The sequence below is a fragment of the Saccostrea echinata genome, unplaced genomic scaffold (genome assembly GCF_033153115.1).
Source record: "Saccostrea echinata isolate AGI-Se365-2 ecotype Australia unplaced genomic scaffold, CSIRO_AGI_Sech_v1 ptg000001l, whole genome shotgun sequence".
Taxonomy (NCBI): domain Eukaryota; kingdom Metazoa; phylum Mollusca; class Bivalvia; order Ostreida; family Ostreidae; genus Saccostrea; species Saccostrea echinata.
Window position 1 is genome coordinate 51,963,789 of NW_026889750.1, and position 27,166 is coordinate 51,990,954.

Genomic DNA, 27,166 nt, shown 5'->3' on the forward strand with positions numbered 1-27,166 from the left:
CTTATAGAAATTGATTAAAATTGATGAATTAACTTGATAGATCATTCCAACAGCTTCTATCCAGAAATACAAGAGTGAGTTTTTTTGTTTTTTTGTTTTTTTTTTTACATTACATTATTTATAGGTAATATACATGTACGGTTCATATGGTTCAAAGTAGGATGAACATGCTTTTTTCACACGTTTTGCAATTTAACTTTGTATTTAACAAGTTAACGTGACCAGAAGGATTAAACAGTCCTGTTACGGCATATACGTTGATCTTAATAGCTTAGCACTTCCCAGTACTTTCAGTGCTTTGATTAATTAAATTTTTTTTTTTACATTTCTCTATTCTAAAAGGGATTTTTTAAGAGAGTTTTTGGAATTTGAGCAGCGTAAAGTTCTGCAATATTGAATAACACACACACGCACACCATTTATTGTTATATTTCTTATTCACATTCACTATTTTTTTCATTTATTTATTTGATAATTTTTTTGCTTCATAAAGTTTAAAAGTTTAAAATGGAAAGAGAAATATGTTTCAGTGATGTCCTAAATGAAGATATCCAACAAGCTGTGGATTATATATATATATATATAGAGAGAGAGAGAGAGTTTATTTAGAACTCTACAGACAAAAATTGCTCACGTAAGGTTTAGAACTTTTGGAAAATATAATACGATCATTTTTTTTTTTGGACTATGTTGTTATAATACTATTTTTTAAAAAATTCCGGACAAGATGAAATGTCTTCTGGAAAATTTAAAATAATATGCTTTTTCATCTCAAGTGCTAATAAGCACTCTGCATGACTTGCATTACCCGTTCTTAAATGCGTTTTTTTTTTTTAAATCATTGATTTAACCTTAGTGTCAATTCAAAACAAAACAAGTAGTGCCACGTTACTGCTTATGTAAATTTTCTTTTGTATGTTTAATTAATCAATTAATGAGCTGTTCCTTCTTGAGATGAACTTTGTAACACTCTTATAGTGTAAGTCCAGTAGATGGTATTATAATGAGAGAGCTTTCTCTTCTTATGTTTGGTAAGTTAATTTGTATCCATATTTTTTAGTCAAAATGTAGTAAAATATTTTTAATTAAGCATGGCCCTTCTCCAACCCAAGAATATAAATATATATTACAACCTTTAAAATGATACAGTACCTGCTTTAAATATACATTTTCGGTTGAATTCATTCTGTCTAGTTTTGATATGTTAATGTGAGTTACAGAGATTCAAAGGTTTAAAGGTAAAAATTCATTAAAGACGAGCAAAGGGACTTTCATGAAATCCCCCTTCCCAATGCTTCACTTTTCATTAGTCAGAAGGAATTGCTTAAAAATATGTATCTATTTTGATAATGAGCTTTAATGACAGAAACCCACAAATAGCACAGTTAGTGAAAAGAAAGTCTCTGCGAATTGATAATGTGTGGAGTTTGTACTGAAATTTTTGTAAATGTATCTAAACAGAACTTGATAAAAGAAATTAAACCCTATTATTGTAGTATACCTAGAAAAAAAATATACGAAACACAGTCTTTTTTAAAGATAAAAATTTTAAAAGCAAAAATATACAGAAGCACACATTTTACTTTAACAACTTCGGTAAGATTTCTTTTAAAAATATTTTTTTTCTCATAATAAAGAAAGAAATTACAGAAACACATCTTTATATGTACGACTCACTCGCAATCCACAGTTTCTTCGGTAAAATAGCTTTGTCAACTTTTTTAAGCATTCTATTTCGAGTTTTGTATTGTCTTTTATGTTTTAAAAGCCAAATTATAATTTCTTTTGATTTTTTAAAGAGTAAAGAAAGTGGATTGACTGTCCTTCTTTTTACCCTTGTCCATTAAACAAACTTCCTTGTGGTAAAGTTGTGCAAGAAATGATTTTTTTAAAATTACCATTTTCCCCTATGGGCTCAAGAAAGCTCCTGTTGGTGTAGCTGAAAAGCAATCGGCGACTGTAAACAAAATTTAGAAAAAAGACAGCGATGTTTCTCTTTTTTTCCCCCCTTTACTGCTGTGTTTTTGGTTTCTGGTCAATGTCAAACCATATTTTTATAACTCCTTATTTTTTATAAACAATTTTTAAACCGAGACAGGCTACTGGCAAATAATTTGATGTTACAAAGATTTCAACAACCTCGTTTAAAGTCGGCTTTTCGAAAACTCCATGGTTATATGCTTGTTTTCAAATACAACCTAACATTGGGTCAGATTTTGACTGACACTAAAGGGGGAGTTTCGATAAGGTCGCTCAGCGGCCCACTTTTTTTCATAAAAATAAATTTCAATTTATTTTTTCAAAACTAGTTTAGAATTCAAGAAAATATATTAACTTTTGTTATTTACATTTCAAAGGTTAATATGAGATGAATTCACACCGTAGCTGATACATACTTAGATGTACCCTCAGATCCGTTAACATTAGGCTTATGGGAAAATATAAGAGGGTGGCATTTAAAAATTGATGTTTAGAATATGAAGTGCATGAGGGACACTCACCTAATTTTTTTCAGTAATTAGATATACTCTGAACACTAATTTCTTGAAATATGATGAGTGTCGCGTGTGCACTTCATATCCAAAAAAATGAAAATTGCATAAAATTTACATATCTAAAATTAGAAGCTCCTGGTTTCTTGATCTGACTCTGTGTTAAAATACTCGGCCAAAAGTAGCATTTTTTTTAATCAAAGAAGATTCTCGATTATATTAACAGTAGAAAACATTATCGTATCCTATCTTCATTTCGACAGTTTTTTTTTTGTCGCCAACGTATAACGTTAACGTCACATTTTTAGCTCACCTCCTTGAAGTTGGGGGAGCTTTCGTAATAACGTCGGTATCGGTGTTCCAGGTAAAAGGTTTTGAAGCAGATTTTTTTTTCAAGTATATCTATGCCCTATATCATTCAGAGTCACCCGATCCAGCGTGTTTCCTTGTCACCAGTCAGATTTCAGATGCTGGATTTTTAGCCAAAGAATGTCCAAGTAAATGTTTTAAAAGCAGGTTTAAGTTTTTGGAGCAGAGCAGCTGAAAGCACTTTTTGACCAGACTTGCTTTATGATGCACACTACTATATTGCTTCAGATGCTGGATATGACCTACATTTCATTAATAAGTGAGCAGGTTAAAGATTTGAAGCGGGTCTCATTTTTATATAACTATAAGCCCCATCGTGACCAAACTTGCATTGATGATGCATCTAGGATTGCACATTACCAGACATAGTTCAGAAGCTGCATCTTTCTTACATTTTTCGACTGACTGAACAAAAAATAAGTTTTAGAGCAAGTCCATTCCTTAACGTTATTTATCATGCATAGTTATATTTTTGACTTTCTTGTAAATAGAAATCCACGCTCCGACATGCTAGAGAGGCGCCCATATATTTATGTGTGGTTGATATAGGAAACGTGGCTTGTTTTAAGTCTGGATGTCTAGGGGCATATGAATGTCTGCTTGATTACGGATTAAACACATATCTTTGGCGTTTTCACATGTATTTCGAACTGCGCTCTGTTCTAGCAAATCATATATAATGAATTCTAGAAGTCCTAAATGAGAAGTGACTAGAAATGGTGTAGAAACTTAAGTATCTATGGAGATTTGAGAAGCGAGAGGAAATAAGTCCTGGCTGGGATTCTCTCAGTTATGCTGAAAACATAATGCAGATCTATGTGGGCAAATACTTATAAGTTTCATAATGAGAAGAAAAATTTAATGCATTATAGATTTTTCCATCATATTACGTATCATGATAAAATATTTTTGACTGTAATCAATATCATTCATATTATCAAATACATTGCAATATACAGAAGCCAGTAGGTGCAAAGTAAAAAAATATGTTATCTGTCGGCCGCCAGATAAGTTTCTGCCATTGAAAAATCTGGCGGCCGCCAGATAATATTGTAGTGTTTTTGCCAATCAAGTTGTAGCACCCAATGATATACCAATGCACTTGATTGACAGAGGTACACAGACCAGGTATTTTTGAAGGCGGTGCTTAAAATCTCTGCCTTTAAGGAGGCTGGGGGGTCAACAAATTAACCATCAGATATAACTTAATTTTTTAGATATGATATCTTAAGCTGTCAACTATTATTTGGCAAAGAAAAATTTCATACATTTTTGTTTTAAAATTTGATCATCTTTGTATATCTTTATATGGAACTCTTCTTCTGAAGGAGGTCAATATAGTCTGAAAATGGCCACAACCCCCCAGCCATCTTAACGACATCTACAACTTCTCTTTGAAGTCAAATCTTGGAGTTTCATGCCTTATTAGCAAAGATAAAATCTACACTTCATACAAAAATTCACTTCATAAGGTCTTCACCTCATAACTTTAGATTTATGTTTTATTAGATTACATGTCTACACCGTAAGGAACTTATTTGTCGGATTCTAGTTATTTATGTTGCGGCCAACAGATAAGTTTCTGGTCGCCGCCAGTCATTTATGTGGTGGCCGCAGGAAAACTATTTGGCCGCCGCCAAATATATTTTTCTAGCGGCCGCCGAATAGTTATGTGGCGGCCGTCAGATAAAATATTTTTCTTACCTTGCACCTACAATGTAATGGCATACCTAGCAATATGATGCTTTTAAGTAAACTTTTTATTCATGTATGTATATAAAATTGCATTTATTTTTTAATCTTTTTATTTCAAAACATGTTATTTAATTTCAATTTTATGATATTAAGGTATATTTTTATAAAACATGTAGTTGTATAACCTTATTGATAAAAATGTAGTGTATATACCTGTATATGACGTTTTTACATTCACCTATCTCATGTCTTCATATCTTTTCATTTGCATTTTTCATATGGGAAAATGTTAAATATTGATTATAAAGTTTATGTATAAATTGTCGATTAATTATGATGTTAAATCTTTCTATATATGTTTACGTTTCATAAGTTAAATCCATCCTCTTTTAAAGAAAAGTAACATTTGACAGACCAGAAAAATATCGCATCTTAAAAAAAACATTCGCATAAGATAAACACCATTTTCCGTAAAAAATTGTTGAGATTGGTTAATTTATGTCTTTATTCATATTTATCCTATTTCATTTACGATTTTGACGGTTAAAAAATCCACTTTCCCCCTATGAAAATGTCTACTCCCAAAATATACGAAATGGGGGTATACTTAAATTTTCAATTATCACGTGACCGGAAAATACGTAACATAAATTATTTTCATATTTTTAGGAAGTTTAGAAGTTTTTCTACAAAATATCAAAATTTCATAAAATTTCGTGAGGGGCCGAAAAACGGCCTTATCGAAACTCCCCCTTTGACTAAGGATTACTCCTGATCATTACATAGGGCTCAAAGTGGGTGTAAATGTCAAAGGGGATGCTTAACTCTCCAAGGCAACTGATCCCACCTCTGACATTTCCAGGGGTCCTATTTTTTGTCCTGCTCACAAATTTGTATTGATTTAAAGATTTTTAAGATTTATACTATTATGATAGTAGTCTTTATAGGTGCAATTAATTTCTGGCATTCACTCGATCGTGATACCAAAGCGTTGAAGATAAAACCACATGGGAGTTCATGGAACAAGTGACACATTTTTCTAGTAACTGAAATCTTGAGTCTAAAAAACATAGTACTTGAGTATTTCAAGAGCGAATGATTAACAAAACATAATACTTGAGTATTATTTGAGGAATTTTTTTACTCTTTTATTATTTATAGTGTTAATTCTGGACGTCGCAGATCCTAAAGGTGAAAGAAAAGTTGACAACAATGTATCTATTGGACCACCTGAACCCCAGGCCATCTGGCCTGTGACTGATTACCTACACAATAATACAGATTACGGGGTCCTAAAAAATCTATACGGTGTTTATCATGAAGTTATATATACAACACCGGGACCGGAAGTTGGCCTTGCTTCGCTCAAGTTCGACGCTGCAAAAAGCTCCTATATGACGTTTTTCAATGACGGGTCCTTGGATGGTTTCCATGCAGTCACCTGGATATTTTATATAAAACCAGCGTTTCAACAGAAAGCCGTATTGATGCATTATGAAGGAGATGGTACTTATCCCGGAATGGAATTGAGACTGAGGTCAGACGACACTCTAGAACTTCGTATTTATATATGTGATCCTTTGGGATGTACGAAAAAAAATTTCAAGAGTGCAGACACCACGGCGCCTCCAGGGGTATGGACTCTCGTGGGAATCACCTGGAATAAGTTGTGGCCAGCTCCGGAGTTTGATATTATTTCTCCAGACAATTCAGCAGATAAATTTGAGATTACCACGGAGATGGATCATCTTCGACTGTCGGGGAACATCCACTTCGGAGTATCCTATAAGAACAAAGACTACTTCACAGGAGAAATGTCCTGTTTCCAGTTTTATAATACATCCATCATAGGGAAAACACAAAAGGGTACACCCGACCTATGCGACCCCAACACATACACTTATCCGGAATATGGTTCGTTTTATTGCCTACAGATTTAATGAGTCTTGATTAAAAACTTCAAAAAATTAACGACCTATACATTAAAACAAGGTTATAAGGTAGTCAAAAGGACTTGAATTTTGCTTCCCTATATCACGAAGATTCTTTCTATCCTTTTTCGAAACATAATGCAAAGTCTTTTAAAGGATGCAGTTCCCTTATAACCTTGATTTTCTTTTAAATTAGTTTTTATAACCGAGTTTTATTGTAGCCACAAAATTTATTTAATGCAAATTATACTATTGTTCCAATGCAAAATGTATTGAACACCACTTATTATATCGTGCTGTTATACATCCATTGACTTGGCTTGAGGGCAACATTAGTTGTCGGACCCAAGAATCAAACTCTTTGCCTGAGGCCTTTAGGTTCGAGGGTTCTTCAAAACGCATCCTGCCTACAATAAATGTGTCTTTCGCTGGCTTCCATGTCTGCAATAAAATTTTGATGTTAATTACATTTATCCATATTGCGGATTTAACTCGTTCAATTTTGTAACTGTCGAACACCAACGAATGCATATAAGTGATCCCGGCAATGCTGAAAAATAAAGTGTGACGTAAAAAAGTCATTAACGGCCCAATATTTCATCAACCGGTCCAATATCTTACCACCGGTCCAGCATCGGCTCAGAAAAACAATGGAAATGTTAAACTTTTTTCCAGTATAAATTTATTTAGGAATCAAGTTTTAAAGTTTAAAAGTTTGCATCGTTATAAACCAAAACGTAACTGCTTTTACGTTAAATATAGAAGTGTTTTCCGATATTTGAATAATTAAATCTCTGCAATTACGATGTTTATTCGTACATCTGTGGGTTATAAGGACGGTACAGATGCTACAAAAAAAAAAAAAAAAAAAAAAAATGGATGCATGGATTTGTATATATTTTGGACTTATTTTGGTTGTAAACGAAGCATTTATCAAATCTCTAAAATATTTTAAAAAATGTAGACTTTCTATGATATTCAAATTTCTTCCATTTTACCAACACTCTTATAACGCAGTTCCACTTTTCCGCAATTCGCCACTTCCTTTCCGCGAAAAAAAATCCTGCTTTTCCTCGACAAGTAACACTGCTTTTCCGCGATTATAATGCTTGCTTTTCCGCGACTTATTTTAAGAACCCTTTCCACACTACACAGTATACACTAAAGAGTTCTCATTAAATAGTATTTTTCTGTAGATAGAGTGATCTACCCTTAGAAGTAAATTCCAATAAATTGAAATTTACAGTATATTACTCAATTTGTAATGAATTAAAGTTTTCTTAGCATTTTAAAAGGCCAAGATATATAAATTGATCACGTTATTTACATGTATTTTCTCAGAGGTAAAACAACAGTGATTTCTGTTCATTGGTGTTTGGTTGTGTTTGAACATTTTACCTAAGAGTAAATGCCACGTACCATATATTGAAAATTAAATACATAAACTCAATTGCCCACTGCTTACCATGGGGAGGTGGAAATGGATTTTAAGCAGGATAATTCTAGTAAATCACTGGATAAAAACATTGATTTAAAACAATTAGCGCTCGGATTAAAAACAAGCATTTGTCTAGATATTTAAAGATCCATAGAACAAATATGCATGCTATCACATTTAGGTGCGATCTCCATATATAATACATTTGTTACCATGATTTGTTTCTGTATTAACAATTTCCATAACGTCTAAAACCTGTCACCGACCATTGTAAAATGCGAAAATCATTCAACTTTTTATCACACTGTGAGAAAATACTCACTATTGAGTATAACTCTCGGGCTCGGGGAAATACGGGTAAAATCGGCAACCATTTGATGCTAAGCGCTAACCGTGACCATTTACAAATCACGGAAAGGAGATATAGTAACAAGAGAACCATGGGCCATATCGCTCACGTGAGCACATTGGCTAGGAAGAAGCAAAAATCAGTTCAGTATTAAAAAGTTGACGGGGGACTTAAATTTACACTACCTCAGGATGCTTCCATATCAATATTACTAATCATGGCTTTGCTGTTCTTTAGCAGATGAATTTTAAATATTTTTTCTCTATGTATTCCTATGTAAAACTCTGTTCGCTCATTGTGACCCCACCCTACCCACCCCAATTTGAATAAATTTGAATCTACACTATCTGAGGATGCTTTTATATAAATATGACTAATCATGGCATTGCTGTTTTTGAGATTTTTCAAGATGATTCCTATCTATTCTTATGCAAAACTTTGACTTCCAACCCCTTGGGGTCATAATTTGAACAAATTTGATTCTACAATACCTTAGGTTGCTTCTGTATAAATATGACTAATAATGGCTTAGTTGTTCTTGAGAAAAAAGATTTTAAAGTTATTTCCTATGTAACATGTATGATCAGGTTCTTACAAGGGATATATAGGTTTTCCTTTTACTCTGTCTGAGTTAATGATTGGAAAGATCATTAAGACAGCTCTGTCTGAAGTAAATCACACAGTACTTAATTTCTCTTATCTGGAGACAGAGACTGGGTAAGGTACAATTTGCACCGTGTTTCTCCCCTAAATTTCCATAGATAGATAAGAAATGAGTATCTCAATCTTCTTGATTTACTACACCCAGAGCTTAACATCAATTCCCTAGGATACTTGCCACTGGTGTTTATAACTTTCATACTTTTATTTTGCTCTTACCCATAACTTTTATATTGCTGATTCAGCATCCTACTTCTTCAGCTAGCTTCTGTATGCCTGACTTCCCAAAGCTTTGTCTTATATACCCTTTGGCTAGTCCATTCCAAAGGTTGTCAGGCTATACCACTATATGAAGTCTTCAATGAGTTTACTCAAATGCTCCTTAACCATCATTACACCTATATATTCATATGTAAAACTTTGGCCCCCTGTTGTGTCTGTGCCCACCCCCAGGGGTCATGATTTGAACAAACTTGAATCTACACTACCTGAGGATACTTCTGTATTAATATGACTAATAATGGCTTAGCTGTTCTAGTGAAGAAGAATTTTAAGGATATTTCTTATGTTTTCCTATGGTAAACTTTGACCCCCTGTTGTGGCCCTGCACTACCCCCATGGGTCACGATTGGAACAAACTTAAATCTACACTACCTGAGGATACTTCTATAATGATATGACTATAAGCCTTGGTTTTGCAGTTCTTGAGAAGAATATTTTTAAAGACATTACTATATATTCCTATGCAAAACTTTGACCCCCCTTGTAGCCCCGACTTACCCCCGGGTGTTATGATATGAATAAATTTGAATCTAGAGTATATAATGAAGCTTTCACGTAAGTTTCATCTTTTCTTGCCCAGTGGTTCTTGAGAAGAAGATTTTTAAAAGTTGCCATAAAATTTTCAAGAATTCTTAATGAAATATATGGAGATAACGAACAGTGTTCAAGCTCAAAAGTCCATTAAACATTACAAAATAGGTGCAGAGCAAACACGAACCTCCAAAACATCAGAGGTGGGATCAGATGCCATGGAGGAGTGAGCATCCCCTGCCGACCGGTCACACCCGCCGTGTGCTCCTTGTCATGATCGGGAAATAACGGGAAAATCCGTCGACAATTCAGTGTGTAAATAATGGCCTAAAAATTAGTATGAAAAACGTCAGTCAGCATTTGACTCAATGATAAATTGTATTTGCTGACGAGGTTATTGTATCGACCATAGAACTTACGAAATGATGACTTTAAACGAGACTGCTGAAATTCTTGTTTCATCAAATTTTTGTCAGTAATTTACCTCGTTTTAGAAATTGTACATACGTAGAGCGTGCTCTTGCGTATCGAATCAACTGAGAGATATAAACCCCGTATGCAGGTGATGAAGGTATATTGCTGCATAAGTAATTATCTCCCTTGAAAGAGGGTCTTGCACCTCCTGTGAGCAGACTTAAATCCTCTTCACCCAAAGATGCTTTGTGGCAAGTTTGGTTGAAATTGGCCCGTGGTGATTGAGAAGTTGAAAATGTGAAAAGTTTACAGACGACAGACGGACGCCTGATACTCTTTGATCAGAGAAGCTCTCTGAAGCCTTTGGCTCAGGTGATTTAAAAACCAATCGTGGTAAAGCATTGTGAATTGGTCATGAAAATAAAATCGTGAAAAAGCAGGACGGCCTGTTATAAATCTTTGCATTTGTTATCACTTTATAGGACATCAAGGAGAAACTTCGAATGAAAAATGAAATTTTCACTTTACTTATGAACAGATTGATTTGTTATTTTATTTTTTTCCATTGAAATTCAAAAGTGTACACAAAACAGCAATGCAAGTTTGTCCATGCCCCATCAAGGGAATTTGTACTCTCAAATTCAAACACTCTGCACAAACATTATCGTTATAAAATGTCTGTGCAACAAAACTCGGAAAGGTACACTTTTAAAACATATCAAATAATTTGATATATAGGTGATCCAATCGGCAGCATTGATTTCTACAACATGATGCTACCAACAACTGTAGAGAAAACAACACAGGCCATCACAACTGAGAGCACAACAATGACGTCAATTGTTGAATTGACGTCATTTAATGCTTTGATGACAACAGATACTAGAAATATGACGACGACTACTTTTCAGTCCGCAGTGATGACAACAGATGTAATAAACGAAGAGAGAAATGCGACAACGACTCAGTCAACAGTGATGACAACTCAGGTTCCAACGTCAGATTTCCCTGGACCGGAAACATCGATTCCAAGTGAGGGTACGTATTTCGTAAGCTGTGGTATACATAATTACATGTATGTTTTGTTGTCTCATTTCATTTAAAGCATCAGGCAAGATATAACCTTACGCAAAGGTTATTTTGTTTAATGTGCAGGTTCCAACATTGTAACTTTGTCATATCATGTTTAAATCATCATTGAGGAATTTTACTTTATACAACTACTGACATTTTTAATGAAGTGTATTCGTGACTATACAGACCTGTATAGATTAATTTTGATTACCTATAGTCAATATACTTAATTTTTATTACCTCTGGTCACTTATACTTAGGTTTAATTTTGATCACCACTGGTCACTTATACACTGTACTTAATTTTGATTACCTCTGGCCCCGGGATCATGAAACATCTTAAGCTTAAGTCAAAATCTTTACGTTGTACTGAAATGTTGTAGAAGTCAAGCAGACCAAAATCAAACTCTTTTACAGTCAGGGTTGTCCCTAAGAATTGAAATAGCAGGGGACATTTAAAAAGTTGAAGGGTTTTTCGGGTTCCTCCCTAACGGGAGGGGTTGAGGGGGAATACCAGAATAACTGGAGGATTACATCATTATAGGCGGGGAAATTCCCCGGCCCCGGGTCTTAGGGACAACCCTGTACAGTATTGCTTTACAAAAATGTTGTTCTCTGCAAAATTAGAGATTAATTTAATAAATAATAAACATCTTACGGGCAATTGAAAATTTGACTAAAGTCTAAGTCTGTTTCATGATCCTGGGGCCTGGTCTCTTATTCGTGTGCTTAATTTTGGTAACCTCAAGTCACTTATACTTGTGCTTAATTTTGGTAACCTCATGTCACTTATACTTGTGCTTATAAAGTTAGGTAACCTCATGTCACTTATACTTGTGCTTAATTTTGGTAACCTCATGTCACTTATACTTGTGCTTAAGTTTGGTAACCTCATGTCACTTATACTTGTGCTTAATTTTGGTAACCTCATGTCATTTATACTTGTGCTTAAGTTTGGTAACCTCATGTCACTTATACTTGTGCTTAAGTTTGGTAACCTCATGTCACTTATACTTGTGCTTAATTTTGGTAACCTCATGTCACTTATACTTGCGCTTAAGTTTGGTAACCTCATGTCACTTATACTTGTGCTGAAGTTTGGTTACCTAAGTTAACTTGTATTTTTGTTACCTTTGGTCTCTTGGACTTATAATCTTGATTTTGGTTACTTCTGTTAACTTTTGCTTGATTTTGGTTAACTCTCATCACTTATACTAAGGCTTGGTTTTATGCTACATCAAATCACTTGTACTCAATTTTGGTTTCCCTCTGGTCACCTGTTATTAATTTCGATTTTGTTTACCTACGTCTGGTCATTTGTACTTCATTTTGACTTTTGTTACTTCAGATAACTCGTACTTGATATTAGCTGATTTAAGTTATCCCTGGTCATCTTCTGTAATGGTTAGTTGTTGGTAATTCACTTGTACTTATATTTGAATTTTTTTACCTCTGGTTCAGTATTCATTTTTGATTATTAATTTATTTCTAGTCTCTTGTGCTAAATTTTGATTTCGGTAACCGTAAACTGTACTCAGATTGTTTCTGGGTATCTCTTGTCACTTTTACTTATTATTTTTGGTTACCCCTGGTTATATATTTAATTAAGGTATTTTTTTTTTTTACCTCTGGTCACTTGCACTATTTTCTTTTTTATTACCTCTTATCACCTGTACGTAATTTTGGTTCTGTTTACATCTGGCCATCTTTACTAAGTTTGATTTGGTTAACTTTTTTTTACTTGTAAATAATATTCATTTTAGTTACTTTGGTCACTTGTACTAAATATTGATTTTGGTTAACTTTGGCCATGCATTTGCACCTTTAATGATAAAAGAGTTCTACAAGAATTTTTCGGGAACTATTTTTGGATTACCCCAGGTCCTACTAGCGAATTCTTCTGCCGAGAGCTTGAGTCGATTCTCAATTTCTGCAGCGTTTCAAACCAAAGACTTAGACCACAAACGCAGTGGAAATTTTAATAACAATGTCCAGTAAATTCTCGTAGTATTACATATATATTACATCCAGGAACTATTGTTTACTTCACAACTTGGCCACGTTCTGGAGCGTTTATCTTTTACTTTTTAAATGATTCGAGAAATGGTTACACTTCTCGATCAGGTACTTTATATAGCAAATATAATTGCAAAAGTAACTCCATAAGAAAAGTTAGTTTCCTAATGATTCGCAGTCAGAAGATGAAATATTTCATCATTGCAATTGTGAAAGTTTTGATGCATCGATTGTTACAAAAAATGTAATCTACATATTTAGACAAAATATGTCAGATGAAACAGAAGCGATGCGTCGATTTTTAAGAACTCTACTTTGCTTGGAAATACATGCATTTGAACTGAAACTAAAACCAGTGTGAGGTTCCAGATATTTAAAGCTCGGAAATAGTTTATAGTAGCCTCGATTGATAGGATGATAATTGTCTTAATGATAATGGATAATAAAAGAAAAATCGCAACATAGTGAGAATATTATACACCGGTATTTGATAAGGGTTTCCTATTTCGAATTTTACGTCAGATAAATGCACAGAACTTAAGGTCAAGATCTAGTAAATGGCTTTAGACTATCATTTTGGTGCTAGATCCATTATGACGTCATAATCAATTTCAACTTTCTTTTTCCCGTACTTTACGGCTTTAATAGAATTATGTAGAAAATAAAGTATTTTCATGGAATTCAATTTGAAATCATGTGAAAAGTAATCCCGATACCTATATTCAATTTAATATTATTTTATAGAAGAGGCCAAAAACATACAAATTACCGTTTTCTGAGAGACTCTAGGCAATCTTGATACATTTCCCTTGTCTGATATGGAAAAAAACTCCCGTATTCATGACTGGTTTTCTTAATTTTTCATTGAACATGACAGTTTAAAATATGATTTTTTTGTCTTGTTTACTTACAAATTATGCCCCAAAACACCTTATTTGACCATGCTAAAGTTATAAAGCATAATTAAAGGAATTTATTTCTCAAATTTGAGAAATCTGTAGGCACCTTTCATTTACTAGATCTTGACCTTAAGGTAAACGATGTAAAGAACTTTTCCAATATTTGTTCTATACAAATTAAAAAAAAAAAAGATATTAAAGGAAAAAACTCTTTCGTAATAATTTTAACAATGGTATACACAAATTAAACGTATTTGTTTGTCTGAAAATCGATATACAATGTATACTGATGATAGACAGTATTGTTTAGTTAATCAGAAATTTAAACAATGGTTCCAAGTGCAATTCTTATAGTTAAACACAAATGACCTTATCCAAGAAGGAGTGTGTTAAGAAATGATTGTTAAATGCCTGCCAGTTTCATAATCACATGTTACACAATGATAAAAATTTGATCTTACGTCAAACCTCACAAGGCAACTACTTACAATTAAACAAGTAGTCCTTACTCTAAGACAATGTATATTGTTTGTAGGTTGTTTTTTTTAGATCGATCAATGTTCGTTATTTTCGCCTTTTTCATATTAAAAGAAAGGGTCGCCCTGCACCCACTCACTCACACATCTATTTTCTTAAAAAAATTACAATCTCTGAATTATACAAGAGCAAAGATTATAAATAAATCATTACTTAATGTTGTTCTCTCTCTCTCTCTCTCTCTCTCTCTCTCAGAATTATTGCCGGTATAAATTAAATTATTATTTGCATCAATTGAATTGTTTCGAGTTTCTGTTCAATTGTTGATATAATATATTCATCTGATTAATTGCTATATTCCGCGCATCAATTCAACAAATTAATCAATGCAATCAAAAATTTTAAATATGTGCGCAATAATTGAGTTCAGATGAAGAATTCGAAACTGAAGATTTCATTAATTGTTTGAAGACATCTTGGGGGCGCATCAAATGAATCGATGTTGTCTTCAAATAATTAAGATATATTTAATCATTTCAGTTTATGTTAATAAAGCCCTCCATATGTTTGGTTTATGAAAATCATCAATAAACTGACATAATATACACAGCAAAAACTGTTTACAAGAGGACTTCAAGACAAATTATTAGTTTCATTTTTTTGTCCTTGGTTTCACTTAAATTACTTGTGATCTCATATAATTCAATAAAATAAGAAAATTCATAGAAACTTTTCATAATTATTGGATTCATTTTAATCTGATTGAAACATTTTAGAGCGGGTTCAGGATTGCTGCTCCAAGTTTCTTCTGGTTGGAAAACAACTCACCCTGGCGACACCAACGTCGACTGCTTCCGCCGGAAGCTGGTCATCATGCACCAGGATCTGTCTCACTGACGTCACGTGTAATTACGTTGCCTTGGATACCGTTAGTGGCCTGTGTTCGTTAAGTACAGATTCTTCAACAGCTTCCCATCCAACCTCCTCTGTTTTTGAGAAATCAGATGACACGAATTGCTAATGAAATAAGATGTTGTAGGAGCATTCTTCTAATTTGGAGCTATTTCTCTCGAAGTTTTTAGCAGGACGACAGTGCGACCTTGTTAATGGATGTACAGAAAAGAAAATAATTTGTTGATTTCCTTTTGGTTATGATAACTGTTCAAATAAAATTTTAAAAATTTAAAAAAGAATTTAGGAGTGAATTGCCTTTTTTCCCTTTGTATTACAAAAGAACTTGTCAGCCTTAATTATTATTCCTAGTTTCATTGTTATTCTCTGCATTATCATCCCAAGAAATCCCGTCCGATTTAGCTTTGAGCTGAACTCAATACAAGTGCTATTAACACTGATCACCGATATTCCCCTAAGAGTGATTCGAGACAATTTATGGCAGAATCTTGTAGAGGTGGATCTAAAAACAAATACTTTTACAAATATTTTCCTCGGATGTCATTGATAATTATAGCATTTATTTCCTTTAATATGCTCAATATTATTTTGCTACCACGCGTTCTTCTACCTTTTTTGCATGTGGAATTTATTTAAATTTTATTTAGAATTAATTAAATATATCTTGAAAATTAGCGATTTCTTTTTTATTATAGCCTTAAAATATTTTTAAATCTAAGGAGAAGCTATAGTGTACAAGTCCCTCTAAGACATCGTGAGTTACCCCATACCCTGCATATTTAACTTACCCCTTGAGAAGAAGGTAAACATGGCCTATTTAAGGTATCACACCGGTAATTGTTTTCACTATGTAATTCTATATAGAATAAAAAAATCATTAAAAATCAGGTATTCGAATTCATGAAAAAATATTTAGCAGGAAGTGTTAAACGTTACCAGTCACATCAGCTGACACCAAAAATAGGGTACCTACACGGCATTTTCTGATTTTTTCCATCCGCAAACAGGAATACCCTCAAAACCACGTGTATTCAATGTGTTTATAAACATCCGGTGTGCACCCCAGGAAGTGGCCTCCTATGCCCCGAAAGAAATAGTTCCTGTCAAAAGCCTTTAATATTTTACAAAGTACATAAAATATCCTAAGCACAGGTACCAAAAATGTAAAAATAGAATAAGGGAAATTAAAAAATTTCTCACAATAAAAAAAATATTTCTTTTTTTGTATGGAACTACAATTAAGTTCATTTTGATTGGTCAATTACCGGTGTGATACCTTTACACCCTTCCTAATACGCATTCAAAGGCAATATTTCTCAATATTTGAAATTTTAATTCTTTTCCCCCCAGACACTCTCCTTCCCATCTATGCCCTAAAATCAGCCCATTCCACCCCGTATACATCCGAAGACATATTTATGAAAAAAACAGTGTTTTTATATGGCACTACTTGAGTGTTCAATGAAAAGGGGTAAAATTAGTGACCTGTGATACGCTTATACTTTCTAAAAAAAAAAAAAAAAAATAAGGGTTACAAACTCAAACATGTATTTTAATTTCCTTTTTATTTGAATTTGTTTATCGTTTACTCGTTTATTTTCTATAATCATATGTTTCATTTTAAACTCATTATTATTATTGAGCACGTAGGAAATTGAAATCACGCCCCCCCCCCCCCCCAACCTCCAATGAAAGGCCTTATATTGTTCTTTTAAAGCTTTAATTTTAAATCTGAAAAAATGTTGGATCCTTCCCTCAGCAGTGCTGCCATCATTTGTCTCGCATTACTCTCATGGGTAATATAAAGATTAGCGTTAATTGCGCTTTGATTGAATTCAGTCTAGAGCAACACCGGAGAAAATCCACAGAATTTCTTCCCATGTAAACATTTTATCTCTGACGGTGAGTTATTTTCCACCTGAAGACAATGGCATCTTTTGTCGAAGACCAATATCAATTTATGTGGAATATTTATGATTAATTTACATGATTTATGGTGTACGAAAATTATAGTTTGACATCAAGTGGAAGATTGCCAATAATGGATTATAGGGATAAATAACATTTATATAATTTCCAATGAGTACATGACTAGTTATTCAATTGAAAATTGTTAATTAGTGAAAAATAGTGGTATAAGGTTACGAGTTATCGGGGTTCTGTATTTTTGTATGCAATGCATCGTCTCAAGCCATGGTCCGGAGTCTGCATATATAGCTCTCCCCAGAATGGGAGAGGATCGTACGTTTTGGCCGTGGTTTGCGACGATGTATGCAATGATTTAGTTCAGTTTATTAGAGTTAAGTGACATGTATCTTATAAACAATATTTACAAACATAAACATTCAAGTGCATATTACGGTAAAATTGCCATCAAAAGTATATGTATTGTATGTATAATATATAGTAACATATAATAATAGTTTTTGTAATTTCTTAAGAAAATGTTCTTGTTAAGTACAAAAAAAATTATATTTATTAAAAATTATATAATACTTTAACATTCTTTATATTAAGTTATTGTACCAATTTGATTGATTGATAGATTGGATGTTGTTTAAAGTCCCATTCGAGAATTTTTCACTCATATAGAGACGTCACCGTATGCAGGTGAAAGGCTTCAAATTTAGACCTATACTCGGCACTCGGGGCCATTGAGCAGTGAGGGTTGCCTATCATGACACGGGACCTCGGTTTTTAAGATCTCATCCGAAAGACCCGTGACTTTCACTTCTAGTGCCGAGTGCTTGGCAAAGGACAGGCCCGTAGGAAGCAATTTCAGTTTGGGGGGGCACAGCCAAACATTTTTCAGTTGACAGTTGAGGGGGCACTACCAAAAATTTTCTGACTCCTCAATGATGTTGTTGGAAATAGGCTAAAACTGACGGAAGATGAACACCTGGATATACTGGCAGCACTCGATATGTAATTAAAAAAAATAAAATAACAAATATTTGATATAACTGTGTCTCTTATAATTGAATATTGAAATATGTATATAATATGGTACGGATTTTTTTTTTCATTTTCACCAATTTTCGGAAAAAATAAAGGCAGGGTGAGCTGAAGCCTCGAAGAAAACTGCATGAGTTAAAGAAAATGGTAAATTTATACACAGATTGAGAGCATTTTTTTTTTTTATTTTTGTCAAATTAAAATTCATCATTAATTTTTCATGCATGTTTCCAGAGCAAGGAGATAGCGATAGGTCATTAGAAGGACTACAAGAAGCGCTACGTCAATACTTCCGTAGCGCTATTAACGTAACGTTAAGTGTCACCAACATCGCGCGTAACGTCTAACGATGTATAAATACAAGAAACAGTCTCTTTGCAAACTTATTTTAGACTGAAGGAAGAATCTTAATAGACACAAATCTGTTGCTATGGGTATTGACACTTTATCCTATGATATGAACTGCTTTATTTTTGCAGCAGTTAATAAAAATAAATATGTAATTGAATCTGGAAGATTTAATTAAAATTTCAATATATTTTTGTCATTTGGCAATATTACATGTATTTACTATGTAATTATTATTATGACAATTGTATCAATTTACTAACATCATGAGAGGAACCTTTCCCCATCCTTTGGATGTGTTTCACAAGGCAATTACACAATTTGTTCAAATCAGATCAAATCAGTATTTGATTTTTCTGTTTTTAACAATTACTGTGATTGATTTAACACAGATTCGAACATTTATGTAATTATATTTATCTAAAATTCCTTCACCTACTTTATTACATTTTCAACAGTGAAATACTGTGATTTATTTATTGTGTCATGTTGTAAATTTTGAATTTACCGGGTGGCAGTAAATACAAAATTTACAACAGTTGTCATGTTGTAAATTTTGTATTTACTGCCACCCGGCAAATTCAAAATTTACAACATGACAATTGGAAAAATCAATAAAAGTGATATTCTCTCACAGTGTGAAAGGATACCAAAATGATATTCTCTCACAGTGTGGAAGGATATCAAAGTAGGTAAAAAATAATTTCTGGCCTGTCATAAGATAGAGATAGTAACTAGGCATCTTGATAGAGCTAAAACTGCAAATTTCTTCCCAAATATGTTGCTAAAATCCATGCTATGTAATGTTTTCAATCACACAACTGCTAAGCTATGAAGTCTCAACCGCTCAACTATGACGTCAAGCCTCTGACACTGTGTTAAGAAAAGACAGATGCAAAGGGAAAATCAAATAAAATGTAATAAACAGAAAAATCAATGTTTTGTAGATGAATATGGAATTTATTTCATCCGTGAGACAGGATTTGTTTTATATTTTCACTTGTGCTTCGCACTCGTGAAAATATCAAAAAATCCAAACCCACTCGTGAAATAAATTCCATATTCATCTACAAAACATTGAATATCCTCTATTTATTTCAACAATACGAAGGATGAACATAGATATTGCAATTGACTCAGAAAATATCTTTGATAATATTATAAACAGTCACTGAAAAAACAAGCGGTTTGTTTTTGGTCGTGACTTCAATAGTTATATATGGCGTATCTGAGCTTGAAAAATAATACGAGATTGAGTGTAAATATACATGATATATGACATATGTTATTTACGTTCAAATTAAAATTTTCCGAAATGTTCAAACCATTTGTATATTATTTATGCAATAAAATATGTTCAAACCATCAAAATTTTCAACGATTTTGAGCTTTAAAAACCTTTCTATAGTTAAATTGACTTTAAATTTGTCTGTTATTTAAATGTTATTTAAATAAATTGGTTATTGTTTTAAATTTTAAATATCTTTGAAACGCGATTGATTTAAATTGTGTAATTTACAGGGAAGTCCTATCTTTATATAAAGTAATAAAACAAATAGATATAACCTTTTTAATTTTGGTTACCTGAACTTATCAAAAAATGCGCCATATACCGTATAAGCAGAAATTTAAGCGAGGATTCAATTTTGGCATTTTTAGAGATGGCGATCGCTAATATTAAATATCGCTAACAATTTATTCTGTATTGGAGGTTACTGTTATCTTTCTATGCACCATTTAACTGCTAAAAATACCTCTCGCTAAAATCAAATACTGATTTTTATGGACAACTCGCTAAATTTGTGTATCGCTAAAGATTTAACTTATACGGTATGACTTTAATAGAATTATGTCAGATGTACGACATTTAGGTAGAATGATGATCCTCTAGGAAATACACATTTATTGTTTTAAGAAATAATATTTATATCTCCTGTTTCCAGGCATACGTATGTTATTTCTGTTCAGTGTTTCTATGGAAAATCTGTCTCTAAAAATATACTTTTCTAGATATTTTTAAGATAGTGTTTAAGTTAACACTATTTTATAAATGTATATACATGTACATGTACATACTTGTAGCAAAAAAGAAAGGTATTAATTTTTTTTAAAAAATTGATCAACAAATATTTCAAGAATTTATTTGAAATAATCTCTGAGCAATTTAAAGTCATTTTGTTGATTTTCCGATTTACAACTAAGAAGGAAAAAACAAGAAACAAAACTTTTACAGTTCACCAAGGATTGATATGAATCGGGGGCAATGCGTTTTCAAACAACAATACCTTTAACAGAATTCCTAAGTAAAGGCCATCTTGCTTTAAAATGGGCATTAATAACCGTTGCAGATAAGTTCTTTTATCAAAAATATTTTGTCTACTGAAACACGGAGAAAAGAAATCAAACCGAGCACAATGGAAGACATGTTAATCTTTGAATTTCCGAGATCCTTCCAGGATTAATTAATTATAAGTGCAACATAACAAAACACGTGTTAATTCCCAAAAACATGTGTCCCAAGCTTGTGAAACAAGCGTTCTCCGAGCGGGTGCTCATCGCACCTTCTAATCATCGGTCCGACAAAAGCGCGCGCTGGACAATGACCTAGTTTCTCGATTAAGATAACGATCATTACATCATAAACATGTCCAGGTTAATTTCCAAAATCTGTGAAAATAATAATTATTTTATATAGAAGTCTTTTTCTTAATTATCTATTATATAAGGGTTAATAAATGGACTACTACGTGATGTAGGGACTAATTAAGGAATGGAAATGCCCTTTGCGGCAAATACTGTTTTACTTTCAGAGGATACGGCTGGTCTACAACAATGAGGTAAGATTTAGACGGAATAATTCTTAATTGTTGAAGATTATCCTAATATTTTAAGTTAAAGGAAAATACAAATAAAAAAAAAAGAATATATTTTACCACTATAGAGGAGGAAAAATCACGAAAACTATAACTTGTTTAAAAACATATGTACAAAAAAGTTGATTTTTAAATTATTAATTTATAATAATGACAAACACCTGCAACGAAGAGCACAGTATTTTGAAACGAAAAATAATTCTTCATATAAAAGTTTTCGTGCATTCCACCTTTTCCGTCAAACTGAAGTTCGACGTTCTCAGGGAAAAATGAAATGGACCAGAGAGCTACAGATCTGTGTGTGCAACCCAAAAGGACTGTTTTCCAATTTGTCTAACTTCTATGGCAAAGACACATGATTTCGGTTGGATTTCTGTCTGGGAATATTATAAAAAATGATTTATATGACTCTCATTGAAAATTAAAGAATAAATATATACCGTTTTTGCACACATTTGCACGCATGGATCTGCAGCTCTCTGGTCGTTTATCCCATGTTCAGATCTTCAAAATGGAAACTGTACTGATGTTCTTAAGGAGAATTTTAGTACTATACATGTACATAAATCTTATATATAATGATCAATAAAATTGTTTTAAATTAAGAGCTTAAATTCCTCAAAATTTTATACTTCATCCTACATTTGTCCATCTTCTTAGGATATTAATAATTCACGCATGCCTATTGGCCGGTTTGTTCCTGACTTCCTTCGCTGATGACGATGATGACGATTCGGAATTTGAGCTAGTCACATCGGTAGAAAGTTTCGGCCAATATTATGATAAAGGTTTGAATCCACGTATTTCTTTATCCTTGATTTATAATTAAAGTTCTTATGTTTTTGTAAGTACTTTGTGGATTTTTTGTTTTCCCTGGAAAGACAGTTCACCTTGCACACTTAACAGAACAACTATGCGTATATTTTTCTAATAAGAGATAAAAGAAAATTTTTTGTTTCAAAAGGCATTTATATTCAGTTAAAATGATATTCAAAGACATTTTGAAAAACATTTTATTATTCATTTTAAAAAATAGTACATGGAATCTTGATTTCTTCTTCTTTTTTTTTTTTACCCCAAAATGCCCAAAAATATTAAAATACAAACCATAAATTGAAATTAAATATTTTTAACAGGTAAACCTTCTTCTGGCCTATGTAATGGGGAAGACCTGAAGGGTGGCTGGTCGTACTCCCATCTCCGGGGGTCCTGTAACCAGTACCTCCACTGCGCCGAGGACAGGGCTTTCATTCAGACATGCGCGGCGGGGACATTTTACGACGGAAAGGAATGTCGTCATGCCGACGAAGTCATGTGCCCCGCAGGTACTGTCTTACATGTTGAACGAGTTCTTTGGTTGTGCAAATATATATATTAAATGTATTAGAAAAAGTCGAAAGGTTATAAAGATATTTTTCAAATGCTAACTTATGTTACAAAAATCATATTTAAGGCATACTTTATGTTTTTTTTATATTGTATAATGAGGATATTGATATTTTCAGTCATGCTAAGCGCCAATTTAAAAAAAAATGATGAATTATAGAGCACATATTTAGCATAAATCTTTTTATTTTAAAATTAAATTTCTTTAATGATGGGCTGATTTCAATCTCGTCTAAGCACTTTTTAGTCTAGTGAATAAAAATAATTATCCTTGTCTAATGGTTATGGAAGATACAATTTTGTACTAACAAATTATTTTAACAGATCCTTGTCTTCGGAAGCCTCATGGTTTTACGTACACTGACGGTCAAAGCTGTTACGGATTTTACCAGTGCATCAAGGGAAAGTCCCGATACCTCACTTGTAATGATGGCTTCTACTTCAACCCCTATAAACAGGGGTGTTTTCCAGACTCGACTTGTCACAAGAACAACTTGGTGCACCGTAAGTATATTAAAACGACAAAGCTACGCAGGTGAGTTAAGGCTACATGTAGGTATAGGCATTTCTATGCAAATGAACTGATTAAAATGTCTAAGGACTATATCTATTATACAGAGAAAGTTAAAACTTATTGTCTAATAATTTAATTTTGTTTGTTTTCTAGCCTCTGATTGGTTAATATCCAAAAAGGAACACAAATTATTTCTGTATAACCTGGTTTGGTATGGGGACACACCCCCTGACAACCAGCTGAATCGTCTGTATCCATGCAATCCTCTCATTTCCAGTCCTCGGGATTCATGGAAAATTCCAGATTTAATAAATGTACCTTTAACTTCAAACAGTAACTTGGATCTTACCACATGTAAACAAACAACATGGCTGCTAGGACTATGTATCAGTTTTTACCTCCCCTCGCTACCCATCACTTCCGTTACTAGGGTTGTATTATTGAGCGGCAAATTTGAACTAATAAAAAGCAACGAAATTTTACACCCACAGTTGTTTAATGATTTTAGAATTAAATTATAAGGAATGACTCTAATTTTTGGCCAAATTATTCGAGTATAACCTGGTTTGGGTCAGTTTACGCTGTTTTATAATCCGCTTCGCGGATTACTAGTATAAAGCGTAAACTGACCCAAACCAGGTTATACTCGAATAATTTGGCCAAGAATTAGAGTCATTCCTAAAATATACATGCTTGATACCCACGACATGAGATAGCCAGTACACATTATGACGTCATTGTTCTTTACTACACAAAATTATAATGGAAATCAACAAAAATGGTTCGGCGCAAGGGCATGCTCTATTTTATTTAACTGAAACAAGGTATATTTAGAAGCATAATATTCCAAAGTTTGTTGGTACTGCTGCACAAATATCAACAGCTCAGTTGAATAATTTCTATTTGTAAAGTTTTAAGTTGAATAAGGGTAAAAATATACAGTCCGGTATAAGTTTCCTAAAATTCCGATCAAATGAGAAAATGCCTAGGATTTGTGCAGCAGTTTTATTAATCTGTAGAATATTCTTCTTAGCATTATACAATTTTTATGTAAAAATAAATAGGGTAACCCCGTGCGCAAAAGCTGTTTTGTAGATGTGTTTTATTACCACCAGTAGGTAAGATCAGTGACGTCATAATATGACGTCATAATGTGTACTGGCTATGACATATCAAGGGTACTAAGTGTGCATAAGAAAATAAATCAGAACTTTCTCTGAATAATAAATATGCGTCTAATTTGTTTTTATAAGCTCATTTGCATAGCCTATATCTAGCCTTAACTCACATGCGTACTAGAAGGTTCATTGTTAACACCATCATTACCCTAAAGTTCATCTTTTATAAGAGTGGCATCGTGAATGTTCATTGAATGAAACAAATATGTCAGCTGATCAGACCAAATTTGTTTGAACAATATTATGCTCCATTTGTAAAACAGATACGAGACTTACTTGTAGTATATCATCAGGACTAAACATACGCAATGTTATACCTCGTAATCTTTTTTGAATATCACAGCTTGTGCTTTTGGGACCACTCTGCCTTTTCCTGGTCGCCCAAATCTGTTCTACCTGTATAACGGACACAAGACAATGACCCCCATGAAGTGCCCGAGGGGGACGTGGTACCGCCCCGATATATGTACATGTGACTGGATCATCCCAGGAAAAGTAGAAAAAGCAGGTAAGTTTGAAATTCATTTAAAACGTTCTTGAGGAATATGGAACAGAATTGGCCTTATTGACAAAATATCAAAGAGATCCTAAGAACTCTATTTTTAAAATAGTACACATATTAAATTTAAACACTTCTAAACCATTTTCTTCATTAAAGAGATGATACAAAATATTATAGATTTTTTCTTTGTAGGCTGCAAACCGATGTTCCATTTCAAGTACAACGGAAATTTCCTGGAGCGATATAACCGTGTACAACAGATGCCCACCACAGGAGTTGTTCTTTTCCGGAAGTCGGTGCTCTTTGATCATGGCGGCAAAATCCTCATCTGGGCCATGAACAATATGGACCTTGATGGAGATTTTTCGTTCTGTTTTGAGTTTATGGTCAAATCTTATGAAGGAGAAATCGCTCTTTTGTCTAATGACTTTGAGGATATTCATTTCACGTACAAATTAACTTTTATCCCTTCTCTGGGAGTAGTTAAAGCGTATTTCGTACTCAGAGACGGAAGCGTAGCGACGCTTGACGTCAATGGCGTAGTGAGTATTAATCATATACTACGTTTTCGTATTATATTGATATGCTGAATACCTATAACAGTTTTTAACACAGTTAAAATTTTAGAAGCTTTAATAAATGCATTACAATTTTTTTCTTAGGACCCAATGCAACCTCATTTTGTGAGAATCGCCAAATCTGACGACAAGTTGAACATGAGAATTGACAACTCTTCCCCAGCACTTGTTCATTTACGTAAGTGGTCACTGTTTGTGAAATGTAAAATCTGAAGATTTTTATTTGAACCAACATCTGTGAAACGTAAAATCTAAGTTTGTACTCTGCTTCTGCATTTTGCTTTAAGTGATTTTGAACCAACAATCTGTATTTATTTGCGTCATCTATCATTTCAGACACTGGTATAGCGACTGGTAAGAGTCCTATGGTGATCGGTGCCGCTAAAGGCTGCTCCAACTTTGTTGGGTATTTTGATGAGGTAAATATACATGTCAAAGATAAAAGATTTGCTAAAAATGTTCTAAGCATTTACACGCTCTCATTGACAATTAGAGAAACATTTAGCAAATAAATTATATTTCAATTTATGTATTATTTTTCACAAGAAATGTGATTAATTAAAACGTTTTAATCTTGAATTCACACAAATGTAATATTATCATCCACTATGTTGTAAAAAGTCACCAACATATTAATAATTTTACGTTCTTTTTACAGCTGAAATTCTTTCGTTGTAATCCTACAAACTTTTTCGGTGACTACGACGAAGAATACAACCATGATGATGATGATGACGATGACCATGACGATTTTGACGATGACAGATAAATATGTCAGCAAAAGCCACGAGGTACCAAGGCATATCACGCTTGCCAATGTTGTCAATATTTTTGGTTGCAGCAACAGACCGGTAGTTGGAATCGGTGCGGAAGAGAAAAAGCAGAAACGTAACGACACAAACTGTTTGATCTGACATGTACATATCACAGACATGTATAATGTATTTTTTGTTTGTACCACTGAATATTTTTATATTCAGACTTTTGGCAGAATGGTTGCAAGTAGGAAACTGTACATGTTTGTCTTGAATGAAGTCAGTGTACGTTTCTATGAACGGGATTATACTTGACTATATACATCACTAGTAATAGAAATAGGTAGATTTACTAAGAAAACCACTCATCTAACTTTAAAAAATAGTTTTGTTGATAGAGACCTGTACATAAAGATATACTGGGTATTTATTTATTTATTATTTACCGGCATTTGTTTGATATTAGTATGAGTACAAAGTAGCTTACTTTAAGAGGACAATGTTGTCTCCATTGTGTATTCATAATATCATGTACTGT

General features: G+C 33.2%; 2 protein-coding genes across 2 annotated transcripts; both read left to right on the forward strand.

Annotated features, from left to right (window-relative positions):
• Nucleotides 1–5,563: 5,563 nt before the first annotated feature.
• LOC133198377 (uncharacterized) lies at nt 5,564–15,780 on the forward strand. The gene is made up of 4 exons (XM_061334474.1): nt 5,564–5,582; nt 5,718–6,470; nt 10,900–11,199; nt 15,404–15,780. The coding sequence occupies exons 1-4, from the start codon at nt 5,564–5,566 to the stop codon at nt 15,646–15,648; spliced, it is 1,317 nt and encodes a 438-aa protein (XP_061190458.1). The 3' UTR covers nt 15,649–15,780.
• Nucleotides 15,781–21,674: 5,894 nt separating this feature from the next.
• Nucleotides 21,675–26,642, forward strand: LOC133198386 (uncharacterized). The gene is made up of 9 exons (XM_061334482.1): nt 21,675–21,679; nt 22,376–22,503; nt 22,852–23,040; nt 23,426–23,605; nt 25,137–25,301; nt 25,488–25,837; nt 25,958–26,051; nt 26,210–26,292; nt 26,532–26,642. Exons 1-9 carry the CDS (start codon nt 21,675–21,677, stop codon nt 26,640–26,642), a joined length of 1,305 nt encoding a protein of 434 aa, XP_061190466.1.
• Nucleotides 26,643–27,166: the final 524 nt, after the last annotated feature.